The sequence below is a fragment of the Ictidomys tridecemlineatus genome, chromosome 4, assembly GCF_052094955.1.
Source record: "Ictidomys tridecemlineatus isolate mIctTri1 chromosome 4, mIctTri1.hap1, whole genome shotgun sequence".
In the NCBI taxonomy this organism is placed as follows: domain Eukaryota; kingdom Metazoa; phylum Chordata; class Mammalia; order Rodentia; family Sciuridae; genus Ictidomys; species Ictidomys tridecemlineatus.
The window spans coordinates 33,327,456-33,353,571 of record NC_135480.1 but is presented as its reverse complement, the minus strand read 5'-3'; the positions used below and the strand labels follow the sequence as shown (position 1 = coordinate 33,353,571).

The 26,116-nt window shown below is 35.5% G+C and overlaps 1 protein-coding gene across 2 annotated transcripts in view; it reads right to left on the bottom strand.

The window, feature by feature from the left end:
• The window catches only part of Dcdc1 (doublecortin domain containing 1), a 485,491-nt gene that overhangs the window by 56,526 nt on the left and 402,849 nt on the right, over positions 1 to 26,116 (bottom strand). For both annotated transcript variants that reach the window (XM_040284557.2, XM_078046288.1), the window contains 8 exons: positions 24,150 to 24,325; positions 20,160 to 20,252; positions 17,281 to 17,380; positions 15,242 to 15,377; positions 13,460 to 13,619; positions 9,195 to 9,350; positions 7,919 to 8,119; positions 1,427 to 1,520 (listed from right to left, as the gene is read on the bottom strand). In XM_040284557.2, coding sequence (XP_040140491.2) covers positions 1,427 to 1,520; positions 7,919 to 8,119; positions 9,195 to 9,350; positions 13,460 to 13,619; positions 15,242 to 15,377; positions 17,281 to 17,380; positions 20,160 to 20,252; positions 24,150 to 24,325 — 1,116 coding nt within the window. The remainder of the gene's footprint in view (positions 1 to 1,426; positions 1,521 to 7,918; positions 8,120 to 9,194; positions 9,351 to 13,459; positions 13,620 to 15,241; positions 15,378 to 17,280; positions 17,381 to 20,159; positions 20,253 to 24,149; positions 24,326 to 26,116) is intronic.

Sequence of the window (26,116 nt, the reverse complement as noted above, 5' to 3'; positions counted from 1 at the left end):
TTTAACAGAATTTTTAAAAGTGGATTAATGCTAATAACTAATCATATCATGACACCTCAAGGAATTATATAATTTGTAACACTTATATTACCAAGTAACAGGTTAACAGTAAAGAAGAAAATAAACGAGACTTAAGAACTGATTTTATGGGTCAGAAAACAAAGCCTCTCCCAGAGATGTGGAAAACCAAAGGCTATATTTTCAAGGAACAAGAAAAGATCTAGTAGCATTAATCTAACATGCCTAATTTTTATTACTTTATATAAACTTGAATATTTTTTCATAAACTGATTGCTTCAATAAATAAAAATGAAATGTTAACAAACAAAAAAGTTTTGAAAGGTGACTCAAATTATCTTGGGATTAAGTTTTTTTCATATAAAATGAGAACCTCAGTGGAAGACATCCATACCTACAATTTTATGAAACTAAGGAAGGCACTCAGTTTGCACCTGCATGAGATTTTATCTTTGATATGTACTAAATAGGCATCTGACATAAAATAATGTAAAGTGATGTATACTGTCTCTAAATTTTTAGTCTTTATTTAACATCAGGACAGAAGATTTAATTAAGTTTTGGTATTTGTCCAGATTGCTGTCCCAGTTTTGGATTCAGGGCCTGCAAAACAAGTTGCTTCACTGCTTTTAAACACATGGAATAAAATGTTATTTGGAGACAATACATTCTGCCCAACAAAAAGATGGAAAATACTGTGGAGATGACAGAAAGCAAATGCAGAGCAGGAATACTCCTAAACTCTCTCTCCTCCTAGCATGGAAAACACAGATCCATTTACAAATGTTTTTGGTTATAAGTGGCAATGATAGGAAAACGTGCAAAAAGCACTTCCTAGATCTTTGTCCAAAATTCAAATGAAGCCAGACTTCTCTGGAATCTCCAAAAATTGTTTGGCTGCTGTAAGCATTTGCAAAACTGTATTAAAAGTATAATGCAAATGGATTGCTTGGTAGACTACCACTATGAGCTCAGGTCCCCAAAAGACCTCCCTGTACAGGTTATCTTTCTCCAGTTACCAAGAAAGGGGGCCTTGCATATGTCCTTGGGTGCGTCTAATAGCCATTCACTTGACTGCATCCACCACTTGACTGCCGTGTTTACTTAACAGTAAATTCTGTGAATTTTGTTGAGACCATTTCTCATGCTTGCCTTTGGATTTGATTTCAGTAACTAGCACAGTTCCTGACATGCGGCAAGCTCACAATCACCATCTGTTGGATTAAACTAAATTAAGAGATACATGAACATGCTCAATTTGAAATCTAGGCAGACTATTATAAATATTTTAACAATGACATTCAAGGTAGCATTCTATGACAGCCATTCTTTAGCTCCACAAAAAGGAGACATTTATTTCAATTTAATTAAAGGGCCATGATTACTTGTTAGTCTATACATATCTTACCTGAACAATAACTGGATAGCCACAGGCTTCATTTCTAGCCTTGGTCATAGACACTGCCAGCACAAGGTCAGGGTTACTTGCCAGGTGAAAAGTCCTTAAGAAAATACGATTAGTCACATTATCAAGCAGTGTGACCAGATTAGATTCCTTCTGTGCCACTTGTCAACGTATTGCCCCTCAGCTCCAAACATGTTCCATGATAACAGATAATGCTTTATTTCTCCCTTACGGTTGGCAGGATGTTAAACTTTCTTGGTAAAGAATGCTAGAAGAACACAGCAAGAAGAAGGGGCTCTCCGATGCTCTTTATGTCTGCTGTGTGAGGTCAACTCAGGGAAGTGAAGGCATCCAGCGATGCTGTGCTCCAACCAGGTGCCCCTATCACAGTCTGCCCACACTCTGAGGACCCTGGCCTGCTTGGTGACAACCTGCTCATTGCCCTCCCAACATGGATTCCACATGCTTCAGAGCCTTTTGTTAACCAGCATCCTTATCCCCTTCGCATGCCAGTGTGCCCAGCAACTAGTCACACTCCCACATATGTTTCAGAGGATTGCTTCCTGTTTGCCTAGCAACCACACACCAACTATAGGCAGGCACACAGTACAATTTCTCTGCCATCCATGGAAGGGTGCTATACTATATGCCTCTTACAATGAAGTCTAAACCCCAACCTTAGAGGGGGTCCCAATCCCAAATTTATTCTTTCTTGTGTATTCTCCCTCAGCCTAGGGTAATGTGTATATTATATAATATAGACATCTATATCTAAAATTTTGTTAAACCAATTAAGGTATTACATTTGTATCTGTATGATGTTTCACTCATTGTGATCTGTGTTAACGAGGCACCTTGCTGGGTGCTGTGGTGTATGCTGTAATCCAGTGGCTTGGGAGGCTGAAGCAGGAGGATCACGAGTTCAAAGCCAGCCTCAGCAAAAGCGCATGCTAAGCAACTCAGTGAGACCCTTTCTCTAAATAAAATACAAAATAGGGCTGCGGATGTGGCTTGGTGGCTGAGTGCCTCTGAGTTCAATCCCCAGTACCAAAAAAAAGTGGGGAGGTGGAGAATGTAATGTATACTTTATCTCCTAGAATTTCTATAGTATTACTATATATGTATACATATATGTATATAAACTCTAGGGCTAAAAGAGTAATAGTATATAAAATATTAAATATTACAATATGTATTATACATAAGATATATATATATATATATATATATATATAACTTAATGCCTGGGAAAATATGATTAACATAATGGAATTTTCTACACTTTGCTGCTACATAGTATAATCTAAGGTTCTCCAGATCTTACCAGCTTATCAGAGCAAATAGATTTCATTAGCCAACATAATATTTGTGTATGTATACTATTGTGTATATAATAGTTAATGCTTTGTCATAGTTTAATAATCATTTATATCCTACTTTTCTTATTTAAATCACTGTGTGGTTTCTATCTTGAGATTACATCCAAACTGATACTTCTTTGTCGATTTTTCAATTATTGAGATGCAGTGAGAATAGTTTAGTGGGTTCTGGAACAACACTGTCTAGGTATGAATCATGAGTACCATGAGTGCCAAACTCTTGGTAGCTGTATGGCTTTAACAATTATTTGCTTCAGTTTCTTCATCTGTAATATGGGATAATGGTGCATAAGGTGGAAATTAAATGAGTTGATGCAAATAAAAATGCATAGAATACTACAAGGTATTTAACATCTAAATATTAGATATTATTATTAATGGTTGTGGCTCTTTTATATTTTTCCTTTAAGTTCTTTTGTCCAAAGGCATTTTTCCTAAAAGTCCAAAATACATGTTGAATTTTAAAAGTGATCTTAATTGGAGCTAACATAAAATCTCTTTAATGGTAAAGCAAAATGAAAATAATTGAATTAAATTTTTGAATTCACTTCCTCACAACACTTAAAGCCCAAATAAAGAAACATTCAAGGCTTTTATGTATATAGAAAGCCAATTCTTTATTGCTGCCAACATGGTTACATTAGAGACCAATGGTCATTCCTATTGTGGAAATTATAACTCATGCTGAATATAAAATGTAATGATGTGGGAATAAAGGGAATAAGGTACAAAAGGATCCATTAAAAAAGTAATATAGTCTTCCTTTAAAGACTTAAAGAATTCCAAAATCAAGTTTAAGTTTCTTAACATAAAACAATACATTTTCAACACAAAGAATTTATAAAGTACTGGAAAATACAGTAAAACCCATAATAGAGCTTTAAAATTCACTCATAGTCCTAAATGACAACCACTATTAATCAAATAGTATATTTGTTCCTCCATTGTTGGTTGATGAGGTATCATTTTAAATCCAAAATGGATATTCAATTTATAAAAAACCTTTTCAGCATCTGTGAAGACTGAACACTGTTAGAGAGCTAGAATTTTACACTGTTCATCTCTGGGGCCTCAAAAGGTTGTGCAGTTTGCATCTTGCATTTTTATTGGCACTCAGTAGTATTATTCAAATAAATGTGTGATTGTTTATTTCCTTTAATAACCTACTGAGGTGTCAAGACTAATGAGCTCACTCTTGATATTTTTGCTTCCTAGAGTAAATGCCACTGTCTCTCTCATGCTTCGATGCCATGCTCAGCCGTTATAATGTTAGGTTTTCTTTTCCTTTTTGAATAGTATGGTTGACGGGCACTTGTCCACAGCAGAGGAGTACTATTTTGCAGGAAGCCCAGCTTATAGATTTCCACATAAAGCCTCCTGTGTGCTAGACAGCAAGGAGGAAACGCTCTATAGCTCAGCAATATCTAGCATGATTCGAAGGCCTCTTTCATTAACCCATGGTAGAGTGCAGACAGGTCACTTAATCTCTTTGTCCATCAGTTAGTTTATCTTGTTTTGTAATCAAGACTCAAAGATCTCTTTCAGCTCCAAATTCCACAGCACTGCATTTTCTCTTATGTAATTTTAAGTCCCACTGAGGGGACTTTTGTCCCTGAGGATTTTCTCATATTTCCCTTTAGAGACTAAATGATTGATTTAGATTTTGTGACAGTTGAAAATAAAGGAAAGATGCCATATTATCTGCAAAGCTGACCAGACCATTCTTCTTTGTGGCTGGAAACAAAAAGAGTGTGTCTCAGCACTCTCCCTATCACCTTCCAGGGTCTCCTCACTGGTTTCTGGCACTGCCAGCCTAGATTGTGTGTTATGCCCTCAAGGCTTGGTTCTCAGTCATAGTCTCATATAAGAGGTTTTACTGATAATTGCATAAGATAGCAGACTTCCTACATATTTTCTCTTTGAAATAGGTGGCCAAAATAAAAAAGTAACTCAAGACCTGAAAGACTGAATGGAAAGTCTAAAGGTACAAAATTCTTGGCACAGTGATAATCATTGGTACCTTCCATTATGCTGGCACTGAGTTACTTTACCTTCTATTTATACAAATTCTGGATGGGCAGTTTCCTCCCCAGATGCTGATTTATTATTTGGGCAAAATATGGAGGAGAAAACATTATTAATTTAAATGTAATTTTCTACATGTTTCTATCTTGTAGTATAAGCAAAGATATTATAGTCCTCACTAGCTTATCAGAAAAAAATGGATTTCCATGCTCAATTACATGAAAGAAAAAAATGCAATATAACAAGGGAAAATGTAGATGAAAGCTCAGAATTAGTGTCACTATGCAGACAGGCTTCTACCACAAGACACATATTACCCTAAATCATTCCCACACTCATCATGCAAAACCTCCTCTGCCCTGTGTGTCTCTTGAAGGTGATTCATGCACTCATGAGCAAATCCTATTCCAATGGCCAACACCCTACAGCTCCATGTCCTCTCTCTAGACCCAAAATTTCTGATGAGGGATCCATCAATATTAATATCTCCCTCCCACCAACTACCTCTCTTTCTTTTGGTTCCTTGACATGGGAAGGCCTAAAGATGAAATGTCGTACAATATTCTGGAAAGTGAAAGCAACTGGAAAGGACTTTTGTCTAACCCATGGTTAGAGTTTTTCCAAAGTAGTGCTGCTCATGAACCAACAATTCAGAGTCTTACACAAAGTTTTCTTTCTGTTTTTTCTTCCACTGCTTTCTCTACATCACTGAAAAATGAACAGAAATTGGAACTAGAGCTTTCTTCCAATGAACAGTTATTTCTGGGCCAAAATTCACCGTGTTTGGCTCTCTCTTGTCTTAGAGTCAATTGCTTATTCCCCATGTATGTCCACCTGAATTCACCAGCAATGCTCAAATTCCAATTTAGGATAGGCAGCAATCAACTCTCTCTCTACTATAATACAGAAAGATGAGGCAGTAAGCTGTATTGCAAAATAAAGACTTGGGATAGCATCAGGACGTCAACTCCATAAGGCCAAGAATTTTTATCTCTTTTATTCTTTGCTGAAGCACCAGCCCCTAAGGCACTGTCCTTAATATTCCTTTGCAAATGAAAGAATGAGTGCTGCTCCTGTATAGCAAACCAATTGTGAGAAGAATACCGCTATTCTAGCTCCTCATTGCAAAACCATTTAGCCCAGGCATATGGGGCAAAGGAACACAGGCACAAGATCTGACCACATAGTTGACTTCCCAGTCTTCTCTAAGATAAGACAAGACTACGGAGGGTTCCTCGCTAGAGTTTTAGCTCATTTCAGAAAGTGAACAGGCTCCTTCCCTGCCTGAGTCAGGCTGGAGGCTGCCTCCTGCTGAATGAGGTTTGTGCAAAGTGCTAATTCATAAGCCTTGAACATTGCAGATCTTTCAAGAATCCAGTGAAAGTCACAGCTCTCCCAGAAAGAAAAAGTGTGCACAGATGACCAATACTGTGAGAAATAGAAAGTTTAGTGGTCTGTTTTCAGAATATAGTATTTAGCCTTAATTGGGATGAAGATTCAATGGTAGCCATTTTAATTATAGCTCTTCCCTTTGCCTGCCCCAAATTTAAAATTAGTTAATCACACAGATTGTAATCCCAGGTTTCTCCCATCAGGGATAGGAGCAGGTGGACTGTCCACCCAAGTGCACTTACTACCTAGGGACAGCAGCACACCCTTCTGGCAGAAGTAAAGTTTGCTTTGTTCATCCACTTCCAAGCATGTGTTTGATTTTGGGCAGCAGCTTGGTATTTCTAACAATATACTTTGTACAGTATTTTAAGTGATTTGAAGAGACCCCTGAAGCCCCACAATTTAATACTAATGGTAAAATTTGAAACAAAACTACCTACAAAACAGGGAGTTAATTTCTTTCTTATTAAAGAAGTGTTCAAATGTGCACAAAAACAAAGAGAAATGTTTAATGGCCTCATGGACCCAGAAACTAACAACACCCTGCTATGCTGGTTTCATCATTCATCTTGACTTTCAAATTTAAATTTTGACTAGAATATTTAAAATAAACCTGCAATAACTTGCAATTTTATCTCTAAATACTATAATAGCTAACCAACTGACCAAGACTTTTCTTTACTTTTTTTAGCATAAGCATTAAACCATTATTATATCAAAAAATTATTAACAATTTCTTTTGTCTTTTTTTTTGTTGTAGTTGGACACAATACCTTTATTTATTTTATTTTTTTAAGAGAGAGTGAGAGAGGAAAGAGAGAGAGAGAGAGAGAGAGAGAGAGAGAGAGAGAGAGAGAGAAGAGAGAATTTTTAATTTTTTTTTTATTTTTTAGTTCTCGGCAGACACAACATCTTTGTTGGTATGTGGTGCTGAGGATCGAACCCGGGCCAAACGCATGCCAGGCGAGCGCGCTACCGCTTGAGCCACATCCCCAGCCCCCACAATACCTTTATTTATTTATTTTTATGTGGTGCTGAGGATTGAACCCAGTGCCTCATACGGGTACCCACTATACACTGAGCCCCAGCCCCAGCCTGACACTTTCTGAATATCATCAGATAGCCAAACTGATTTAGATTTTTCCTAATTGCCTCAGAAATATGTTTTTGTCAGTTTTTTTAATCTGGATTCAAGGCCAGACATTTAATTAGACTGATGTATTTTCTAAGGTAATAATTAATTTTTACTGTGTGATTAGAAGCCACATCAGTTGGTTATTTTATGAAGGAAAATATAGATGAAGTAAGGAACACATATGTCTGAGCAAAGACAGGGATTGAGTTAAAGTATCAAAAAATTTTAAAATTTGGGCCTTTCTAGAATTCTCATTTTATTGTTTTATATCATAAAGATAATTTAGATAAGAGTCTAATCTTGAGTCCAATAGCCAGGTAAAACTATGTACCCAGTAGATCTGACTGAGCATTTCTTATCAGAATCTAATGGCAGACAAATTATATGTAGCTTACCTAGCATTTGTTTTTCTCTCTCTTCTTTAGCTGGGATAAGAAAATATCAAATTAAATAGAAATCCAAAGCCCTCAATAATATCCTTGCTTGCTCTGTGGGGACCATGCCTGACCTCTTAGGCTCTCATTCACCTTTTGATATATCAACCCTTGAATATAATGTGTTTACCTGCTGTCCTCTTTGTGTATCCAGCGTTGATGATTATCATCAGATTTCTTCTCCACCAAAACCACTTCGCTACCTGAATGGAGGTCGGAGCTTTGTAACCCCAAAACAAGCTGAGGAGCAGCATGGCTTATAATTTGCCCATCTCTGTATTCAAACTGCTGACAGGAAACCTTCTGCAATTTGGCCTGCTTTGGAGAATGGCTGAGATAAAGAAAACTCCCATCAGTGTAGGAAAATGTCCCAAGCATTTGATGCACCAGAGATGGTAAGTTGCACTGGTGAGAACCCCACTATGAGTCGTGTTAACTGTACCATGGTGCACATCCCACAGGACAAAAGCAACGTTAGCACTGCACTTCTAAGCAGATGCAAAAAAACAGAGTTTGTTTTGTAACAGAAATAAATATTTGTCCAAGGAAACACATAAGAAATTCATCAGCAAAGAGAAAAAAGTTCAGTTGAAGAAGCAATTTAGTTAAAGAGGAAAAAGTGAAAATCAGATAAAAGGTAGAAGAAGGAGCATGTAGAATGAAAACAGTGAAACAAAGGAGTTCTGTTCAAATTATGAGCCTTTCTATTCACTGTCTATAGTCTCCATGCCTTTCAGTTTTCCCTGACAATTCACAGGATATCATAACGGAAAATAATGATATATTAATAAATCAGTCTAAAGGGGTCTCTTAAGGATCTCAAAGCATTAAGCAGACTTGTTAAACATGTTAAATATCAAAATGCTGGCAATTACATTAAACTAAAGAAATCTATGAAGCCCTTACTACGTGCATGGTTAAGTACTGCTAGAAGTGCCCAAGCTGTTGCATATTCTAGTAACTGCTTATAATGTTAAAAAGCAAATGTCTAAGGATTATGGAATAATAAAAAGTACTATTGTTTTCTGTAATTTCATTGAGTGGTAACCAGAAAAAAAATTTAAAAAGAAGAAACTGCATTTTACTACACACTTATTCACAAACTCACCCACTCACTCATTCAACAAATATATAGGCCCTATGTTGGAGGCAAAGTTGGATGTTAAGTAGAAAAGACACCATGATGACCAAGAAATATACTATACTGCACAAAATGAATTTAAGGGGAAAGAAACTTCCCACAAACACTCATGAGTTGTGTCATAAAAAATGTAAGACAAAAATGTGCATGTTGGTAGAAAGAGAGGCTAACAGCAGTGAAATCACTCAGGAATGTGCTTGCCTCAAAGTGAGAGAACCCAAGACTGGGAAGAATCCTCTAACAAGAATCCTTTGCAACTTTTTACCTGTGTTTCTTTTGTGGTTCTACATTTTCAAAGACTTCTTTCATTTTCTTTGGAAGACTGACATCCTCATCAAAGTCCTGCGAAGTATTCTGCCAGGCATACCTGAGAAGCGTCTGACAAGTTTCCATTCGGAGGTGGGCTCTTGCATGTGAATCTCTATCAAGGTTTAAAAGTAAAAACAAGTCCAAGAATTCTGATTTGTGATCAGAGAATTTTCTTTGGGGAGTAGTTAATCATAGCCTGATCCACTATAGTTGATCAACCATAGGATATCGGGGGAATTTATAAATCACATTTCCATCCTAATGCTAGAAATTTGCATCTTACTAATTTATAATTTAAATCTTTTTTAATATAAGGCAATAAATAAAATCCTTCATTCACATAATAAACAACATTCATCTTTGTTATATTTATGAAGAAAACGTGGGACCATGTGTATATTTCAAAAGGTAGGAAGATAAGACTACTCAGCAGTTTGAGAAATTCATAATGGGACATCTCCTGCCTGCCCTGTAAGTGGGTCATAATTCTGTCTGGAACACTGGAGTCTAGATTTCTGGGTTCTATGAAGTTTATTCAATAAACTGTGTTAAGAAATTTTAATTAAATTTTTCTCCCAAAAGAAAAAATCTAGAAAGACTCAAATTGCATCTGTACATATGTGCCAGCTTTTAGTAGAGACTAATACACTGAAACATTAGAATAAATAGTCAGACTTTGAATAATTGAGCCAAACTTCCAACTTAAGACAACCATATGAATGGGAGCAGTAGCCACTGAACAGATCCATATATATTAAGTTCCAGGCCAATGTTGAGAGCACATTTGCTCTGAGCAGGATCATATCAATATGAGGGCTACTCAGCTGAAAGCAGGGAAAACACACAGACAAAGCAGAAAACATATTTCATCCATCTAAATATGCACATGTGTAAATAAAGTTCTCTGGGGCAGACTGTGATTACCAAGGTGCTGGTGATAATTTGATGTAACTACAAGCATTATCAAGTTACCAAAATCTTCAGGGACAATTCCTGTGCTAGCAGAGCTGACTGTACACTTTTCGAATGTAACAGGAACACTGCATGTAAATATGAAACTGGAGGGTAATAATGACTGCCCGCTTCATTCAGAACTGCAGTGCAAGCTTCCCAAAGCAAAATCTTCCTAACAGTTGAACAACAACAGTGCCATCTTGCGTTAGAAAGGAAAAATACAGCTTTCCCATCAACTCCATTTCTTGGAGCAAGGGGAAAAAGTCATTCTTAGTTTTAACAAAGTTAGCAAGGTGCAGACAAGATTCTTCCTCTACATCCAGATATTTAATTTTCTTATTTGGAATTCATATACAAGATCTTGAGCTTGAAAGTGAAGTATAGTCAAATCAATTTAGGAACAGTCATTTTTAAATTCATCTTTTTAAAATTAATTAATTCATTTGTTCATTCATTCATAAAGCTAGCCATTTATTCTTCATTCCTTTAACCAATATTTGTTGAATATTTATAATATTCAAGCACGTAATTCTAAGAGTTGGAGATATAGTGATGAACACAATAGCCAAGTTCTCGAGTTCATGGTGCTTATATTCAAGTGGAAAAAAGAGAAACAATAGATAAATGCTTAAGTAAACAAAGTAAGTGCCATAAGTGGATAAAGTAAAATATTGCAAAGGAAATTCCCTGTTGTTTTAAGTTGAGACCTATACAATGGAAAGTCTCTAGCTACATACTAATCTAGAGAGAAAGCACTGTAAGCAGAGAAAAAGAACAAATGGAAAGGTTTTGAATCAAGAATGAGTCTGTCCATTTGTGTAAGGAAAGACAAAAGGTGTTACAGACAGGAAGTAAGTGATTAGAAAGGTAGTACCAGATGAGGAGGGCAAGGCCTATTCCTGTAATTTGGTGAAGAATTGAGACTATTCCCCCAAGCTCTGTTCCAAAAGTTTTTTTCCCCACCCCACAAAGCATCAATGCAGAGGTTAGTGTTCCCAGAGTTTCTTTTCCATTGCACTTCTTGTTATTTTTACCAGACATTGTACACAAACCAACAATAAAAATGTTCCTTGTAGAATCATGTTCTCTCCTCTCACCTAATAGATAGACCTCCTTAAATCATCCCAATTTTCAAATATGCAAAAAATCTCCAAACAAACATATTTAAGGAATTCTGGGGGAAACCTCACAATGACTTACTAAAGTAAGTTAAAAGAACTAGTGAAAGTTAGCCTGGAAGAAAGATAATCCAGTGAACTGATGAATAAGAACATAAAGGCTGTCAAACAGAAGATGAAAGAGCATAGACCATGAAAGAGATGAAGCCATGGGATGGAGGTGACCTAAATAGTTGATTATTTAAACAGTAGAATAGTGAGTTTCCTGCTGCTGTGTGTGTTCAAGAAGAGGCTGTAGCAAAACAGTCTGCTTGGAATGATCAGGAGAGGCCAACATTGTGTTCTGAATAGATTCAATCACTTTTCACCGCAAAGACTCCATGTCCTGATGAAATCTTGATTCTGAACATTGAAAATCTTTTAGTCAAAGATGTTTCTTTCTTAATTTTTTTCTAGTGCAGACTAATAACTCAGAGGCTAATAACTTAAGTTCCCTTTTGTACTTGCCACAGGGAACTGAAATTATTATGTGTTATCTGCACAAAGAGGGCACCCCTGTGGTTCACTGTGATCTCTAGAAACTAAATGGCATTGCCCAGTAGGGCCAGTCTAGAAAGAACTAAGCAACCTGCCTCCCAGGTTGAACAATTCTGACAATGGTGGCCACAAAAATGGTTCCAGTCACCCTCTCAGCTGAGAGGAGGGTTTTTTTAGGAGTACTGAGGATTTAGGGTACTGAGAAGGATGAATGCCAAGACACACTGGTATGTCAGCCATGATCCCAGTCTTCCCCATTGGATATAATTTTTATGTACCAGTTTGCATTGTTCAGGGCCTTTGCAATGGTTAATAACAGGTCTTCTACCTCATTTTCTATTCAGAGGATGGATTCTTTAGAAGAAAAATGAAAGGGAATGTTCGGGAAGTCTGTGGTCAATTCCCTAACTATTGTGGAAGATGCTCTATAGGACAAATTATTCTTTGAAAAATGCCTTCTGGTGCTTTTGTTAATGTCATGATAGGAACAAATGAATCACTCATCAAAATCAGGAAATGTTGTTCCTAAAGTGGAAGTAATACTCTTAAAATTCATAGGAATAGTCTTAAAAACAGTTTGTAACAGTGATAATTAATTTTCACAATTACTGTAATGGTAATTGATGAAGGATTTTTGGTTTTATAATTTGGACTCAGACATTCCTTTGTTCATTTGTTAAATGATGATTAAAGTCTATTACTATGCTCTTCACAGAACACATGTGACAGAATCCTTTCCTTCAATGAATTCCCTAGTTGGTGGGGGAGGGTGACCAACAGGGTAGGAACCGATAAGCCCATTGCTACAGATAATCATTGCTGTGATTGATCTCATTGATGAAGAGTCATTCTACAGAGAGGCAAGTAAATGCACTTTGGGTGAAAAGAAATTAACGCATGGCTCAGAGACCTGCAACAGAACATAAACGGAATGTGCCACATTCGGGCGACACCTTTTTGCTATGCAGCTAGAGCTTGGCGTTCATGTTGCAGGAAGAAAAGTGAAGGAAGTATTCATGGGTCGCAAAATATGGTCAATAACAGGCATGGGTGAAGATAGGAAGAGCTTTGGATTCCAGATCAATTTTTTTTTGTCTATCTGCAATAGGTAGCCATTGAAAAACTATGAAAAATATTATGTATTAGAAAGATAATTGACCACAGATTGCATGTAAGGGTGAGTTGGAAGGAGACATTATAGAGATAGAGGTCAATCAGAAAGATGTTTCAATGAGTTCAATGATAAATGTATATTAACATGAATCTAACTTGAACATATGTTAGGGAAGAAACTTAATTGTTCCTAAAGTCAATGTTGATGGATGTAAAACAAGAATTCCTTAAATAAATGTCCATAATGCTAAAATTCTAGTCCTTAAAATATAGTAACATTATAACAATATTACTGAAAGTAGATCATTCTGATGGTTGAACAATGAAATTCTCGTTCCATGCTTTTGTCAGAAAACTAATTACATTCAAGCTCTTCACCAGATCTCACTTTCACTAACTTGGCATGGGTTCCCTGCATGGGCTCTGTGCTTTTATCAGGCTAATGAACTGAGTTCAAAACAGCAGCCTGGTAGTTTTTCTGGCTACACTGATTACTTACAAGATTTCTCTGGAAGCATCAGCTCTTGTTGAAGCATCAGTTGGCATTTGCTTTTCCTCTGTTTCTTCAACTTGCTTCTCTTCTCCAAAAATTGCTATGGGTTTTTGCACAGCAAGCTTGCCTCCAGCCACAATGTCGCTTTGGACTTCTAAAACAAGAGCTGAGCAGAAATGCACAAATTGCAAGGACATATTAGTTATGATCACAGAGCACCAGGAATTTGAAAACACATACTAACATGCAAATACAAAAAATTCCAGCCATTTGTTCTAATCATAGGTTGCTTTTAAACTATGAATTTGAATTTCATTTAATTTAATGTTGGTAGATTTTTCCCTCTCGAGATATTATTATTCAAAAGTACCTAAAATAGGTCTTTCAAAAATGTGTTAATTATTCTATATTCTAATTCCGAAAATGGGCTACAGTATTTAGATACATGTCTCTAGATCATTCTCTGCATTTCAAACTCATCAGTGAAAATCCCAATGCCTTGAAAGACACATGCAAAGCTTTACTGCCAGTTTTTGATACATATGATAGGGATAATGTCTTCAATTATATTATTTTCTTATCCCTTTTTTCTTTCTGTATATAAAGTAAGGATCTCAGGGAAATTAGAGATGCTGCATTAGGGAAGCAAAAGTTCAAAGATAGTTTTGGACATTCAAACAGCATACGGCCACAAGACAATAGCCGTGTAAGTCAGGATGATATAACAATGATTTGTGATTTTTCCAAAAGCCTTTTGCTCCTATTTAGCATGTAAAGGATTTAATCTGGAGAAAAAAACAAACAAACAAACAAACAAAAAAAAAAAACACCACTTAATGGGCCTGAGAGAATTAAAGGGAAAAGACAGAAAAAACCATAAAATCACAGGGAATCCTGCCTCTCCCTATAGGCTTCACTTTGAGTACCTTAGTTGTCTGTGGAAACATTGAGGACACTGCCCATTGTTCAGTACACTGTGACAGGGTCACCTCGTGAGCTATTCTTATCACTCCAATCTGAGGCACAGTCACATGAACCTGGATCTAGTTTCTGGGAGGTGTACCTAAGACATAGTCTTTGCTGAGAGTCATCCTGGGGAGCTTTCCAGAAGTAGTCACCAAACAGGAATGAGATGTCTCTGTAACAGTTTGTAGACATGACTACTGAGTCACTGCAAGGCTTCAGAGGGCCAGAATGAACAAAGGGAAGGAGGTACCACCCACCCAAAGCATCTCTGGGCCAAAACAATGGAACCCAAGTTTCCCCAGCCATAGACTTCAGCGGGGAGCAAGACAATCTACATGCCAAGTTCTTTCCTGTCATCCTAGAGAGGAACTAAAGTGAGGATATGGAGACTGAGAAACCTGAAAGCCCTCCCTAAAGAGACTAATTAAATCAATTGATGGATCAACATTTACACCTGAGTGGACATTTAATTTTTTTCTTGATGGAAATGTATGAGGCTCAGATCTGTTAAAGACATATAAAGAGATCATGTGCTTTTTGAGATACAAATTATAGTATGAAAAAATATGCAACCATGTTAAATATAAAAATTAGTCTAAAGAGCTAACTAGCAAGATGAACAGGTGAAATATAATCTGTGCAAAATTTTTATTTTAATATAAAACAATATCAAACATTTTATTTTGGCAGAATATCAAAAGATAAAATAATTTCATAGTTTAGGGATGTACTTGCCTAGCATGTACAAGGCCATGGATTTGATCCTCAGCTCCAACAAAAGAAAATAACAATAAGAGAAAGAAGAGGAATTCCAATGCTTACTTTCTTCTTTACGTGTGCTGCAGAAGGTTTGAATTTTGGAAATGTCAGATGCTAGGTTCCTGAGGAAGATTTGCTTCTTTTGCTGAGCAATAGACAGGTCAGGATTGATCCAATGTTCTCCACATGAAACATATACCTGTCAAAAAAAAAAAAAAAGAATCGATGATTCTGTACATAATGGATCATAGTACCAGTATTTGTAATAGCCCAAACTGGAAACAATCACAGAAATCAAAATACCATATAATAGTTGAGTGGTCAAAAAAATGGTGGTATCATGGAATACTATTTAGTATTTAAAAAGTATAAACTGTCAACAAAAACAATTTTGATAGGTTTCAAGAATTTTATATAGGGTGAGAAAAGTACTTCACACTATCTCTGCAACTTCTGTGGGTCTACAATAATTTAAATATTAAAATGTTTTACATACAATTTGTTAAGAACAGAGGAAAAGTAAAAAGTGAAAGGTGGGCACCATTAAGGGTTGGCACACTGGGGCTACAGCATAAATCTGGCCTGCTGCTTGTTGTTGTAAATAGAGTTTTATTGGAATCCTGCTATGCCCATTCATTATAGGTTGTCCATGGCTTCTTTCATGCTACAGCAGCAGAAGTGATATTTCCGTAGAGACCACATGGCCCACAAAGTCTAAGATTTTTACTTTTTGGCCCTTGGCAGAAAATTTCTTACAATTTCTGGTATAAGTGAATTTATAATATAAAAACCAAAATGTTAATATGGATATTTCTGGATAGAGAGATTATGGATGAGACTTTTTCCTCTTTATTTTTATTGTATATATTTCTTAAATGTCCTTAAATGAATATATATATATATATATATATATATATATCTTTAAAAATGAAAAAAGATTGATATATTGAAAAGACTCAGTATGAAGTAAGGGAAACCCAGTGCTGCCTTTTCTGATCATTACACACTCATCAGTACAAAGACTCTTTGTGTGAGGACCTAAGGAAACTTTCTTTAAAAATTCCTCTTCTTGAACATCACGTTTCTTGATAATATTTTGAATGCACTAAATCATACAACCACTCATGTTTCAATCTTTATGTTGATTACTCAGAGAGTGGCAGGTTAATATACAATCATCCTGGCTCCATTTTATCCTCCTTACACCCTTACACGCTTTGCCCTTGTAACCTCATCTACACTTAGCTTTAGACTAAATTTATCTTTTGTTACAGTATGTTTTAATACAAGTTGCCTAAATTCTGTCTCAAAAAAAAAAAACAACAACAACAACACAGTAAATAATCATGGCAGAACACACACACAAACATTAAAAACAAACTCTTTGAAGTGGTGGCATTAGCATTTAAATTAAGATCTACTAAATTGCAAGAACACCCTATATGCTTCCTATGATATCGGTCATTGGTGCCTGGGTTTAAGAGTCTCTCAAGGTTGCTTATCTTCAGAGTCTGAGGCAAGTTCTGACAATATTATGTAATCTTTGTTCTCAGTGTAAAGAATTTCAGGCATTAGTTAGGGCAGATTTTTGTTTTTGTTTTATTCCGAGCTGATGCCTTGAATTCAAAAATGGGAGAAAAGACTAGGCTGCTAAAATCCTTCCATTTCTCAACTTTCTCTAACTTTCCAAATAGAGTATATGAAAAACTTGATATAATATTTTTCCTGAAAAACTGACATTATTATTAAGAAATCATTAAACAACTATATTGCATATGCCTCAAAAAGAGTAAAGGATCTATTTTCTTAAAAGTCAGAGAGATAAATCACAAGTGGTTGGTAATATGGCCTTCTCTGGTTTCTTCAGTTTTTAGTGGGGATAACAGAAGCCTCCATTCTCAAAGGGTAGTAATGAACACTAAATGAACACACAGGAAGTTCTCAAAGATGCTAGTTATTAGTATAACTTTATGATGGTTGCTGAGTTAGGATAATCCTGAGAGAAAATAACAATGCTAAGCATCTGAAGTCTTCCAATGAAGGATACTTTTCCTTTGGTGGCATTCATATAGTAACACTTTGTTTCAAATCCACTTGTTTACCAGTTCATCTCTTTGCAGGTCCTTTAGGGAAAAGATTTCCATGCCCTTTTCATTGAATAATCTCCGAGCTGCAGAAGGTAATTTTAAAATTTCAGTGCACCTGTAATAAAAAATATAAAAACTGACCTCGAACACAGAATGCTTCCAGCAATAGAGAGAGAAAATAAAAGAAATCAAGGTCTGGGTTGTGTTGACAACTCTGACTGCAGGGCTGAGCTAGTTTAGAGCTAGGTTCTAGAGTTTTCATATCCTTTTGAGTCTTCATTTCCCCTATCCAAGTTGTGATGCTTGGGGAAAAGTCTTTACCTTTCTCAGCCTAAATTTCTTATCTTCAGGATTGTTGTGAGGATTCAAAGATGATTTGAAAAGTGCTCAGCACAGTGGCAGGCATGACCAACAAATAGGTACACATATCCTTACTGACTTCATTCCTCAGTGGGCCCTACATCTTTCCATCCACGCCTCAGGTTCATGCTATTCCTTCTCTCTAAAACACCTTCCTTGGCTTTTACTGTTGAAACTTTAATCTTTCTCCAAGATTGCAAAAGGCACATCAGTCACCAAGCAGTTCCTTAGCTTCCTTCACTGGAAATGATCTCTTCGAAATAGAAATTTTTGACTTGGCTAAACACTAAATATTGATTTCTTTCCCTCTCAAACAAGAGCTGGGTATGCCCTGTGGGTATTGAAATAAATGGCACCGGGCTCCCTGAAGAGCTACCTACCTAGTTAGCAACAGACTTATAGTGTGGCATTGTAGCTGCCAGTGCACAGAAAGAACACAGAGGGAAAACAATGAATCTATGGAAGTGACATTTGAATAGGACTTCAAAGGGTGAATAGGAGTTCATAAGGGGCTAAGCTACAGCTGAATGTATGGACTGGAGGAGGGGCCAGATGAAACTGAAAAAGAAAACAGGAATTAATTTAAAACACTCAGGATCCTTGATAGAATCTGGCTTCTATCTCAAACAGGAGGCCACTGGAGATATTAGAGAAAATGCATGGTATTACAGATTTGCCTTCTAGAAGGTTAACTGCCAAAAAGTTAGAAAATGGACTGGTAGTGGGAGAGGCTAGACCCTAGGTAGCCAGTTTATATTAGGGATAAAGAGGTAGGAATTATGAGGAAGGAGTAGAGTTAAGGAGAGTGATTCTGCATTTCCTAAGGATATTCCCGTGGTGACCCTATCTTTAGAAGGAGAGAAGTGAAAGGTCCTTGCTAAATATATTTGATGTTAGAATGTACTGTTTATAGCAAGTGAGTTAGCAGTATCTTCATGCTCATCAGTAAGACTCAGCTGAATAAAGAACATGTTTAAATTTTATTACCTTCATTGGGATGAAGCAATTAAGTACATAATTGGGCCCCTTTTAAAAATTTGTTTTAATAAGTTATACATGACAGTAGAATGCATTTATGTACTTCGATATATCGTACATAGATAGGATATAATCTCTCATTTTTCTGAGTGTACATGTTGCAGAATCATATTGGTCACACAGTCACATATATACATACAGTAATACTGTCTGTTTCATTCTGCTATTCTTCCTATCCCCATATCCCCTCCCCTCCCCTCTCTTCACTTCCCTCTACCTAATCTAAGGTAATGCTATTCTTCCCTAGTGTCCCTGCCTTATTGTGAATAGCATCCGCATATTAGAGAAAACATTCTAGGCCCTCTATTTTTTTGAGACTGCCTCAGAAGGAAATAAACCAGTGAGAATTAAGTCTTTATGTCCTGTGCCCTAATTCTGAAAGCTGATAGACCAGTGGAGACTGGGCCATGTTCCTCATCCATAAGAGTTGGTGAGGTAGAAGGAGCAGAAGGGGACCACAAGAGCATCAAGTCACGGTCACAAATCTCCATGCTTCTGTTTGGATGACAGCCAGAGACTCAACCCAATTGCTTCTAACTTCCTCCACATCCACATCTTTGCAGGTTCAAGCAGTTACAATATGATCTAAGAAGAGCTACCAATATCACTTCTGCTCCCACTCACATTTTCCTAGGGGAACTGTTTAGAGTCTGAGATATCTTGTTTTAGGACAATGTTTGAGAGAATAGAAGGAATGGGTGGTTAGTGAATGTTTCCTTCTCTCTGTTGTGTAACCCTAGTTTTAATGTTGAGTTTGGCATATGTGGGTGGGTTAAAGAGGATTGGGACAAAGAGTTTCACACTGTATTTAACTCTTCTGTCTACTTCACATGCTAGCCATATGAGTGGGAAAAGGAAAAGAAAATAACTGGATTTTAAGTTCCTGAAAAGGAATGTGAGCTCTGAAATCAGATTGTCTGCGCTCCAATTCTATCCCTCTCACATTCTGGCTGGGTAACCTTGAAAAAATTACTTAACTTCTTAGAGCTTCATTTGCTTCATTTGTAGTAAATGAAGGGCAAGGCTTTGCTGAAGGCTTCCAGCTAGTTAATAGCAAAGTAGGGCTTAATATTAAACCCCTTGTCCTCTGACCCAGTGGGTTTTCTAATACTACAGGTTGCCTGCAAGAAGCAGAAGCCATCAAGAAAAAGTTCTACGTCTGTTACTCTAATATGAGACATTTTACACTACAGATGGATACTGTAGTACCTATCTCCTGAGGCTGTTTTACAGATAAATATGCTAACACTATAAATCACCTGGCATGTGAAAAGTAATGCAGTGAGGAAGATGGCATACCCCATAATCCCAGCCACTCAGGTGACTGAGGTGGGAGGATCCCAAGTTCAAGACCAGTACAGGCAGCTTAGCAAGACCATTATAATCAACAATTTGTTTCTTATGTAGATACAAATGTACTTTGTGTTAATGTTGTACTCAATAATTCAGGCATTTGAGTGGAAAACGCCTTTACATTTAGCATATTAAGTATTTACCTCTCCAAAAGATGATGAAATTCAGTCTTTTTTATTTCTGTCACAGAATTCTTAGTAACACAGATTTTCTCTTTCCTTTCAGGATTAACATTTCTGAAACAAATTATTCAAGATTTGATTGTATTAGCATTAAATTATTAATTATCTCTCATATGAAAAATTAGGAGGTCTTAATTTACCATGATTTACCCCAAAACAGTCTTATCTTTCTTTCAAACAAAGAATTTCCACTAATACAATTAAATACTAAGCTTCATACTACATATTAAATAATAACATGTTGTTTTATAGACAAGTATACTATGAGTATTATACATAAGAAAATAAATTTGCAATATTGTAGTCCTCTTCCACCATTTGACCCAGCTATCCCACTCCTTTGTTTATACCCAAAGGACTTAAAATCAGCATACTATAGTGACGCAGCCACATCAATGTTTATAGCAGCTCAATTCACAATAGCTAGACTATGGAACCAAGCTAGGTGTCCCTCAATGGATGAATGGATAAAGAAAATGTGGTATATATACTCAATGGAATATGACTCAGCTTTAAAGAAGAGTGAAATTATGGCATTTGCCAGTAAATGTTTGGAGTTAGAGAATATCATGCTAAGCAAAATAAGCCAATCCCACAAAACCAAAGGCCAAATGTTTTCTCTAATATGCAGATGCTAATTCACAATAAGGCAGGAGGCACTCTGGAAGAATAGTGTCACCTTAGATTAGGTAGAGGGAAGTGATGGGAGGAGATAGGAGAGGATGTGGGGATAGGAAAGATAGTAGGATGAAACAGACATTATTACTATATGTATATATGTGACTGCATGACCAATATGATTATGCAACATGCACACTCAGAAAAATGAGAGATTATATCCTATCTACGTATGGTATATCAAAGTGCATAAATGCATTCTACTGTCAAATATAACTACTTAAAACAAATAAAAAAATTTTAAAATCCAATAAAATTGAACACTGTGAGATGTAAATTTGTCACCTTTGAAAAAAACGCAGAGATTACATTAATTTTGTCTGTTTTATTCACATATGGTTCTATTATTAATCCAACCCAAACTTTTGTGTGTTGTTTGCACTATTGTGGATTGAACTCAGTCTTATACATGCTAGACAAGTGCTCTACCTTTGAGCTATGTTCCCCAGTCCCAAACCGAAACATTATTTTAAAAGAAAAATAATCATGATCACAAACAGATGCATAAGTGGTATTATTCCAATTTTCAAGTTATAAAAACATTCTTTGCACTTTTAGAATCTCTTTATTAAATGAAATAATAGTGATCAAATGTAATGATTCATTCATTCATTCAATAAGCACTGACTTGGGGCTTACTATAGCCCCCACCCCCCTTTTTTTTGGGTTTAGGGATTGAACTCAGGGACACTCAACTACTGAACACATCCCTAGCCCTATTTTTTAATTTTATTTAGAGACAGAGTCTGTACTGTAGGTCTTTTATAATACAATTAAAGTAACTCTGTAATACCTTGATTAGCTAGAACACACTGTTCCATAGCAGACAGCACATATACCGATGAATAACATACCATTCCTATTTCCATCTCATAGATTGAGGCATTGCAGGTAAGTATGAAACAGAATGGTAGTTATGCAACAGAGTGTACAGCAGCTACAAAAATCTCAGTGGGAAGCAATGCAATGTGGAGTTCAGGGTTAACATCTAGAAATGTCCAAACTTATCGTCAGAATATGCTTCTTATTATGGAGATGGGAGGTGTTGGGCAGTGTGGGGTTTTGAAGTGGGACTGGAGGAAGTGTTGGTAAGAATTATAACTAGAGAAATATAGAAGGATTTTTTATAAAAGGCCTTAAAAGCTATAGTAAGGAGCCTGAGTTAAGTCCAGAGGTCACAATTTATTAACAATTATTATGTGTACATTGAAATGATTTGAAATATAAAGTTTACTATAGAGCTTTATATTGAGCCTCTCTTCTTATTATTCCTTAAAGTATCACTTATAAAATTTTCTTTTACATAAAATACAGTTCTAAAAAATGAAATTTGCCTCTGACAAAAAAAATTATCAGTTTTTAAGTTATATATTCTTAGAGCCACTAACAAGATTAATTGAGAAGATTGTGTCACTAAGAATAATATCAATTAAGTGAAAAATAATACCATTTGATCTTCATTTGGTTTTGCAGATGGAGGAAACAATAACAAAGAGAAACCCTCAAAACTGTCTACAGGGAGTTATTAAATAACTGAAGGATAGCAGAACCAGAGCTGGGTTTAATTAAACTAGATTTCTATTTCATCTTTCTCTCATGATTTTACTTGTAAAGGCACTAACCAATGGAACCTATTTCTTTTTATAACTAAGTTTCAGGTTAACTCAAGGAATGTATCCATATATATCAACGAATTTATTTCTTCTGCAAGATATGTAGCTTATATTTGTTAAAAGCAGCAATGCAGAGTTTCTATCTTGGATGACACTGGGATGCGATTCACACAATGTAAACAGACCCTTCAGCAGGTGGACATAGCCATTCTGCAGTATTAGCCAAGACTCTTTCCATGTAAACCTTTTGTTAACCAGTGTTTACATACAGCAGAGGTGGGGGGAGGGATGCTATTGATGATCCTGTAGAATAGTTTTGAGCCAACAGAGAAAGATTACATAATATTTAGTACAATTTTAGTGTCAAGTGCATGCCAATGTATTTTAATTTCTCGGGAATATATAATTCATGAAAAAGTAAATAATGTCCGAATACTTGATGAACCAGGACACACTATTCCATAAAAATAAATGTCAGACAATGGACAGTTTCATATACTCTTTGCCAGAATAATTGCCCAAATTTGCCAGTCTCTCAAAATGTTTGGATTCCCTGACTGAACCTGCATTTTAAAACATTAATGTGATCTTACCTGTATATAATTTTGAGCCACAATTAAAGATTAGAATAAAAATAAATAAATAAGAAATCATGTATTAACTTTGGGCTTTTAGGAAAAAGGTCAGACACCTTTTTAAAGGCATTAACCTCACATTTTACATGTAGCAGAATGAGCTAATTATGAAATGTATGCGTCAAAGATTTCAATTTCAGGCTTGACTTTACTTTGAAGATTAATTTTTTACTTTATCATCTTTACAGGCAGTTCAGTGGACAACCAATCTGAATGTTACTCATTGTTCAGCGATGTATGAAGTATATTTAATCAATGTGAAGAAAGTAATATTAAACCATTATCGGCAGTTTCAAATATCCTAAATGTTTCAAAAGAAAGGTCAAGAGATAATATTGTTGGTAATTATATGAGAAACAATGTGTTTAACTCATTCTTTACATCAAAGCTTCTCAATGACCTATGATTACTTTTTCATAAAATGTAATAAAAATATAACAGGTGATTTTTCACCAATGTTAGAAAAACACTGACTGTTTAGAAAGATTTTTATTTCAATCATAAGGTAAAATCAATGCTTTTCTAGGAAGATAAACTTTTAAAATATCCAGAGGAAAGAATATGTTATATAAAGCTATACTTTTGAGAACTGTATTTGTTCATTATGTATTTCAAAGGTATAAATATGAATAATTGTGTATAATAGTAACTTAAATGAAGAATTACAAAGTTATAATTAAGAAGCAATTTGTAAGTTCAGTTATATCAACATATGTTAATAAAACTCAAGCAAAAGTGCTAATTCCAAACAGACATTTCTCATAGAACCTTTTTTAAATCAAAGATACTCATTTCTAATTCATTATTTTCTCCTGTGCCTAGCCTATATCAGCAGAGATCGAATTAATTTCCTGATATAGCAACTAAATGAATTTTTGTATCTGTTTTCACCTTTAAATATCAACTAGGAGCACTCTTTCTAAATAAATACATAATTTATTTAGAAAACACTCATAATAAAGAAGACAAAAATCTATAGAAACTAGAAAGTATATTAATGATAATGATGAGCAAGTCATTCTTACTGTGTTTTAGATGAGATGTCTGGACAAATTGTAACAAGGGATCTGCTTTTATTCTTATCTCCATTCCTCAAAACTCTGAGTCTCATAGGGACATACTGCTCTGGTGTCTTCTGGATGGGTCTCTTCATGGGAGGGCTATTAGGAATAAGCAGTCCTTCTATTGGCCAATCAAAGTCCTTTAGAAAGAAATTATAAAAATGTGGTAATAAATAAAAAGAGTCACTTCTAGAATTATATATTTAAACTTTCATTTATTCAGCAAATATTTATTGGGCCCCTTTCCCTTGGCTATTCCAGATAATTCTAATTAACATTTTATTTTCATAAAGATGAAAATTAATGATTTTTAAAATTTATGTAAGATTTGTGAATGATTTATTCCATTTGACAGAAACACCATTCTAGAAAAGTAGAACTTGGAGTTTTTTTTCCTCGTCATGAAGTATCTTTAATCAATGTAAAGAAAAGAAGAATGTGCAAAAAGTGGTATTATGATAGCCTGGAATAATATCATCTTAAACCAGATTTGGCAAAAAGATTATAAAGAAAGAATTTTTTTATAAAGCAGAATAATATGATGAAATACCTTAAATACATTTTAGATGAATTGTTCTGGAATTCACTTACTTTCTATCTCTTCATCCATATATCCATTTATTTATGAATCAGTATATTATCAAATGTTTATTGATCATTAACTATATTCCAGGGATAGTACTAGGCCCTGACAATAAAACTACAAACCAGGTAGGATACTCTTCCTTAAGGGATTTACTTAAAGTTATACTTTCAGAACTTTGGGGAATTATAGAAACTTACATGGAAATAAACTGGCAATTATAATAGTGTAAGTATAATAGTGACAGAGTTCCACACTCTGTGCTGAGAACCACATAAGACCCTAACTAAGTATTGCCTTTGAACAGTCCTAAAGCCTAGTTCAGTAAAGGATGGGATAAAAAGTGTATCTATCAAATTTAAAATTAATAGAACATGATGCTTGAGCAATAAAAGAAAGCAAAGATGGCTCCCAGAGCATAGTTTAATAAGCAACTGTAGATAGTATTGCTGTTCACAGACACTCCCACAAGAGGAGTAAATGAGGGAAAGAGTGATCAGAGATGATGCTAGGCATGGCTAGTCCAAGTTAATTCATTTGTAGCTTCCTTCCACATGCATAGAAAATTATCTGTAGCATCTCCTGTTAATGCAATATGGGGACTGGTAGTAGAGAAATACCATAACTTCCTTTAAGAGTAAGTCTGTTTCTGTGTTCCAATCTCTCCAGTATGTCTATTTATCGACCCCTATGCAGTATCAAATGCCTTGATTACAACAGTTTTAGATCTAGTAAGTTTTCATGTCTAGGAGGTCAAGTACTTCTACCTTGTTATTCTCCTTTGGATATTGGCTGTTGTGGAGCCCATGCTATTTCCTATATATATTTATGAATCAGCTTCTTTTGTTTTTTAAAAAGTCTGTTTGGAATATGTATTCTGTATATTAGGTTAAGAAAATTGCATATTTTTAAGGGTTTTCTTTCAGGGCTAGAGGTCTCAGTCAGTGGCAGAGTGCTGGCCCAGCACATATTAAGCCCTGGGTTTGACCCTCAGCACTACAAAAATGGTTTTTCCACACTGTGCATTGAATCATATAATGCTCTTTTTCCTTAAATTTACTGTGCTCATATGATTACTTATACTTTCATCAGCTTTGTATTAATTATATTAATTAGGTTTTCAAAGTTTAAACTAATGGTACATTCCTGGATGAATCCAAATGATGTATTATCATTTTTATAGATTGCAGAATTCAATTTGCAATATTTGTTTTCAGGATTTTCATTTATACATTCATAAATAAAGTTAACATGTAGTTTTTATTCTATCCTCATCAAGGTTTGGTATCAGTGTTATTCTAGCATTACAGAATGAGTAGGACAATGTTGCTTCTCTTTTTGTATTCTG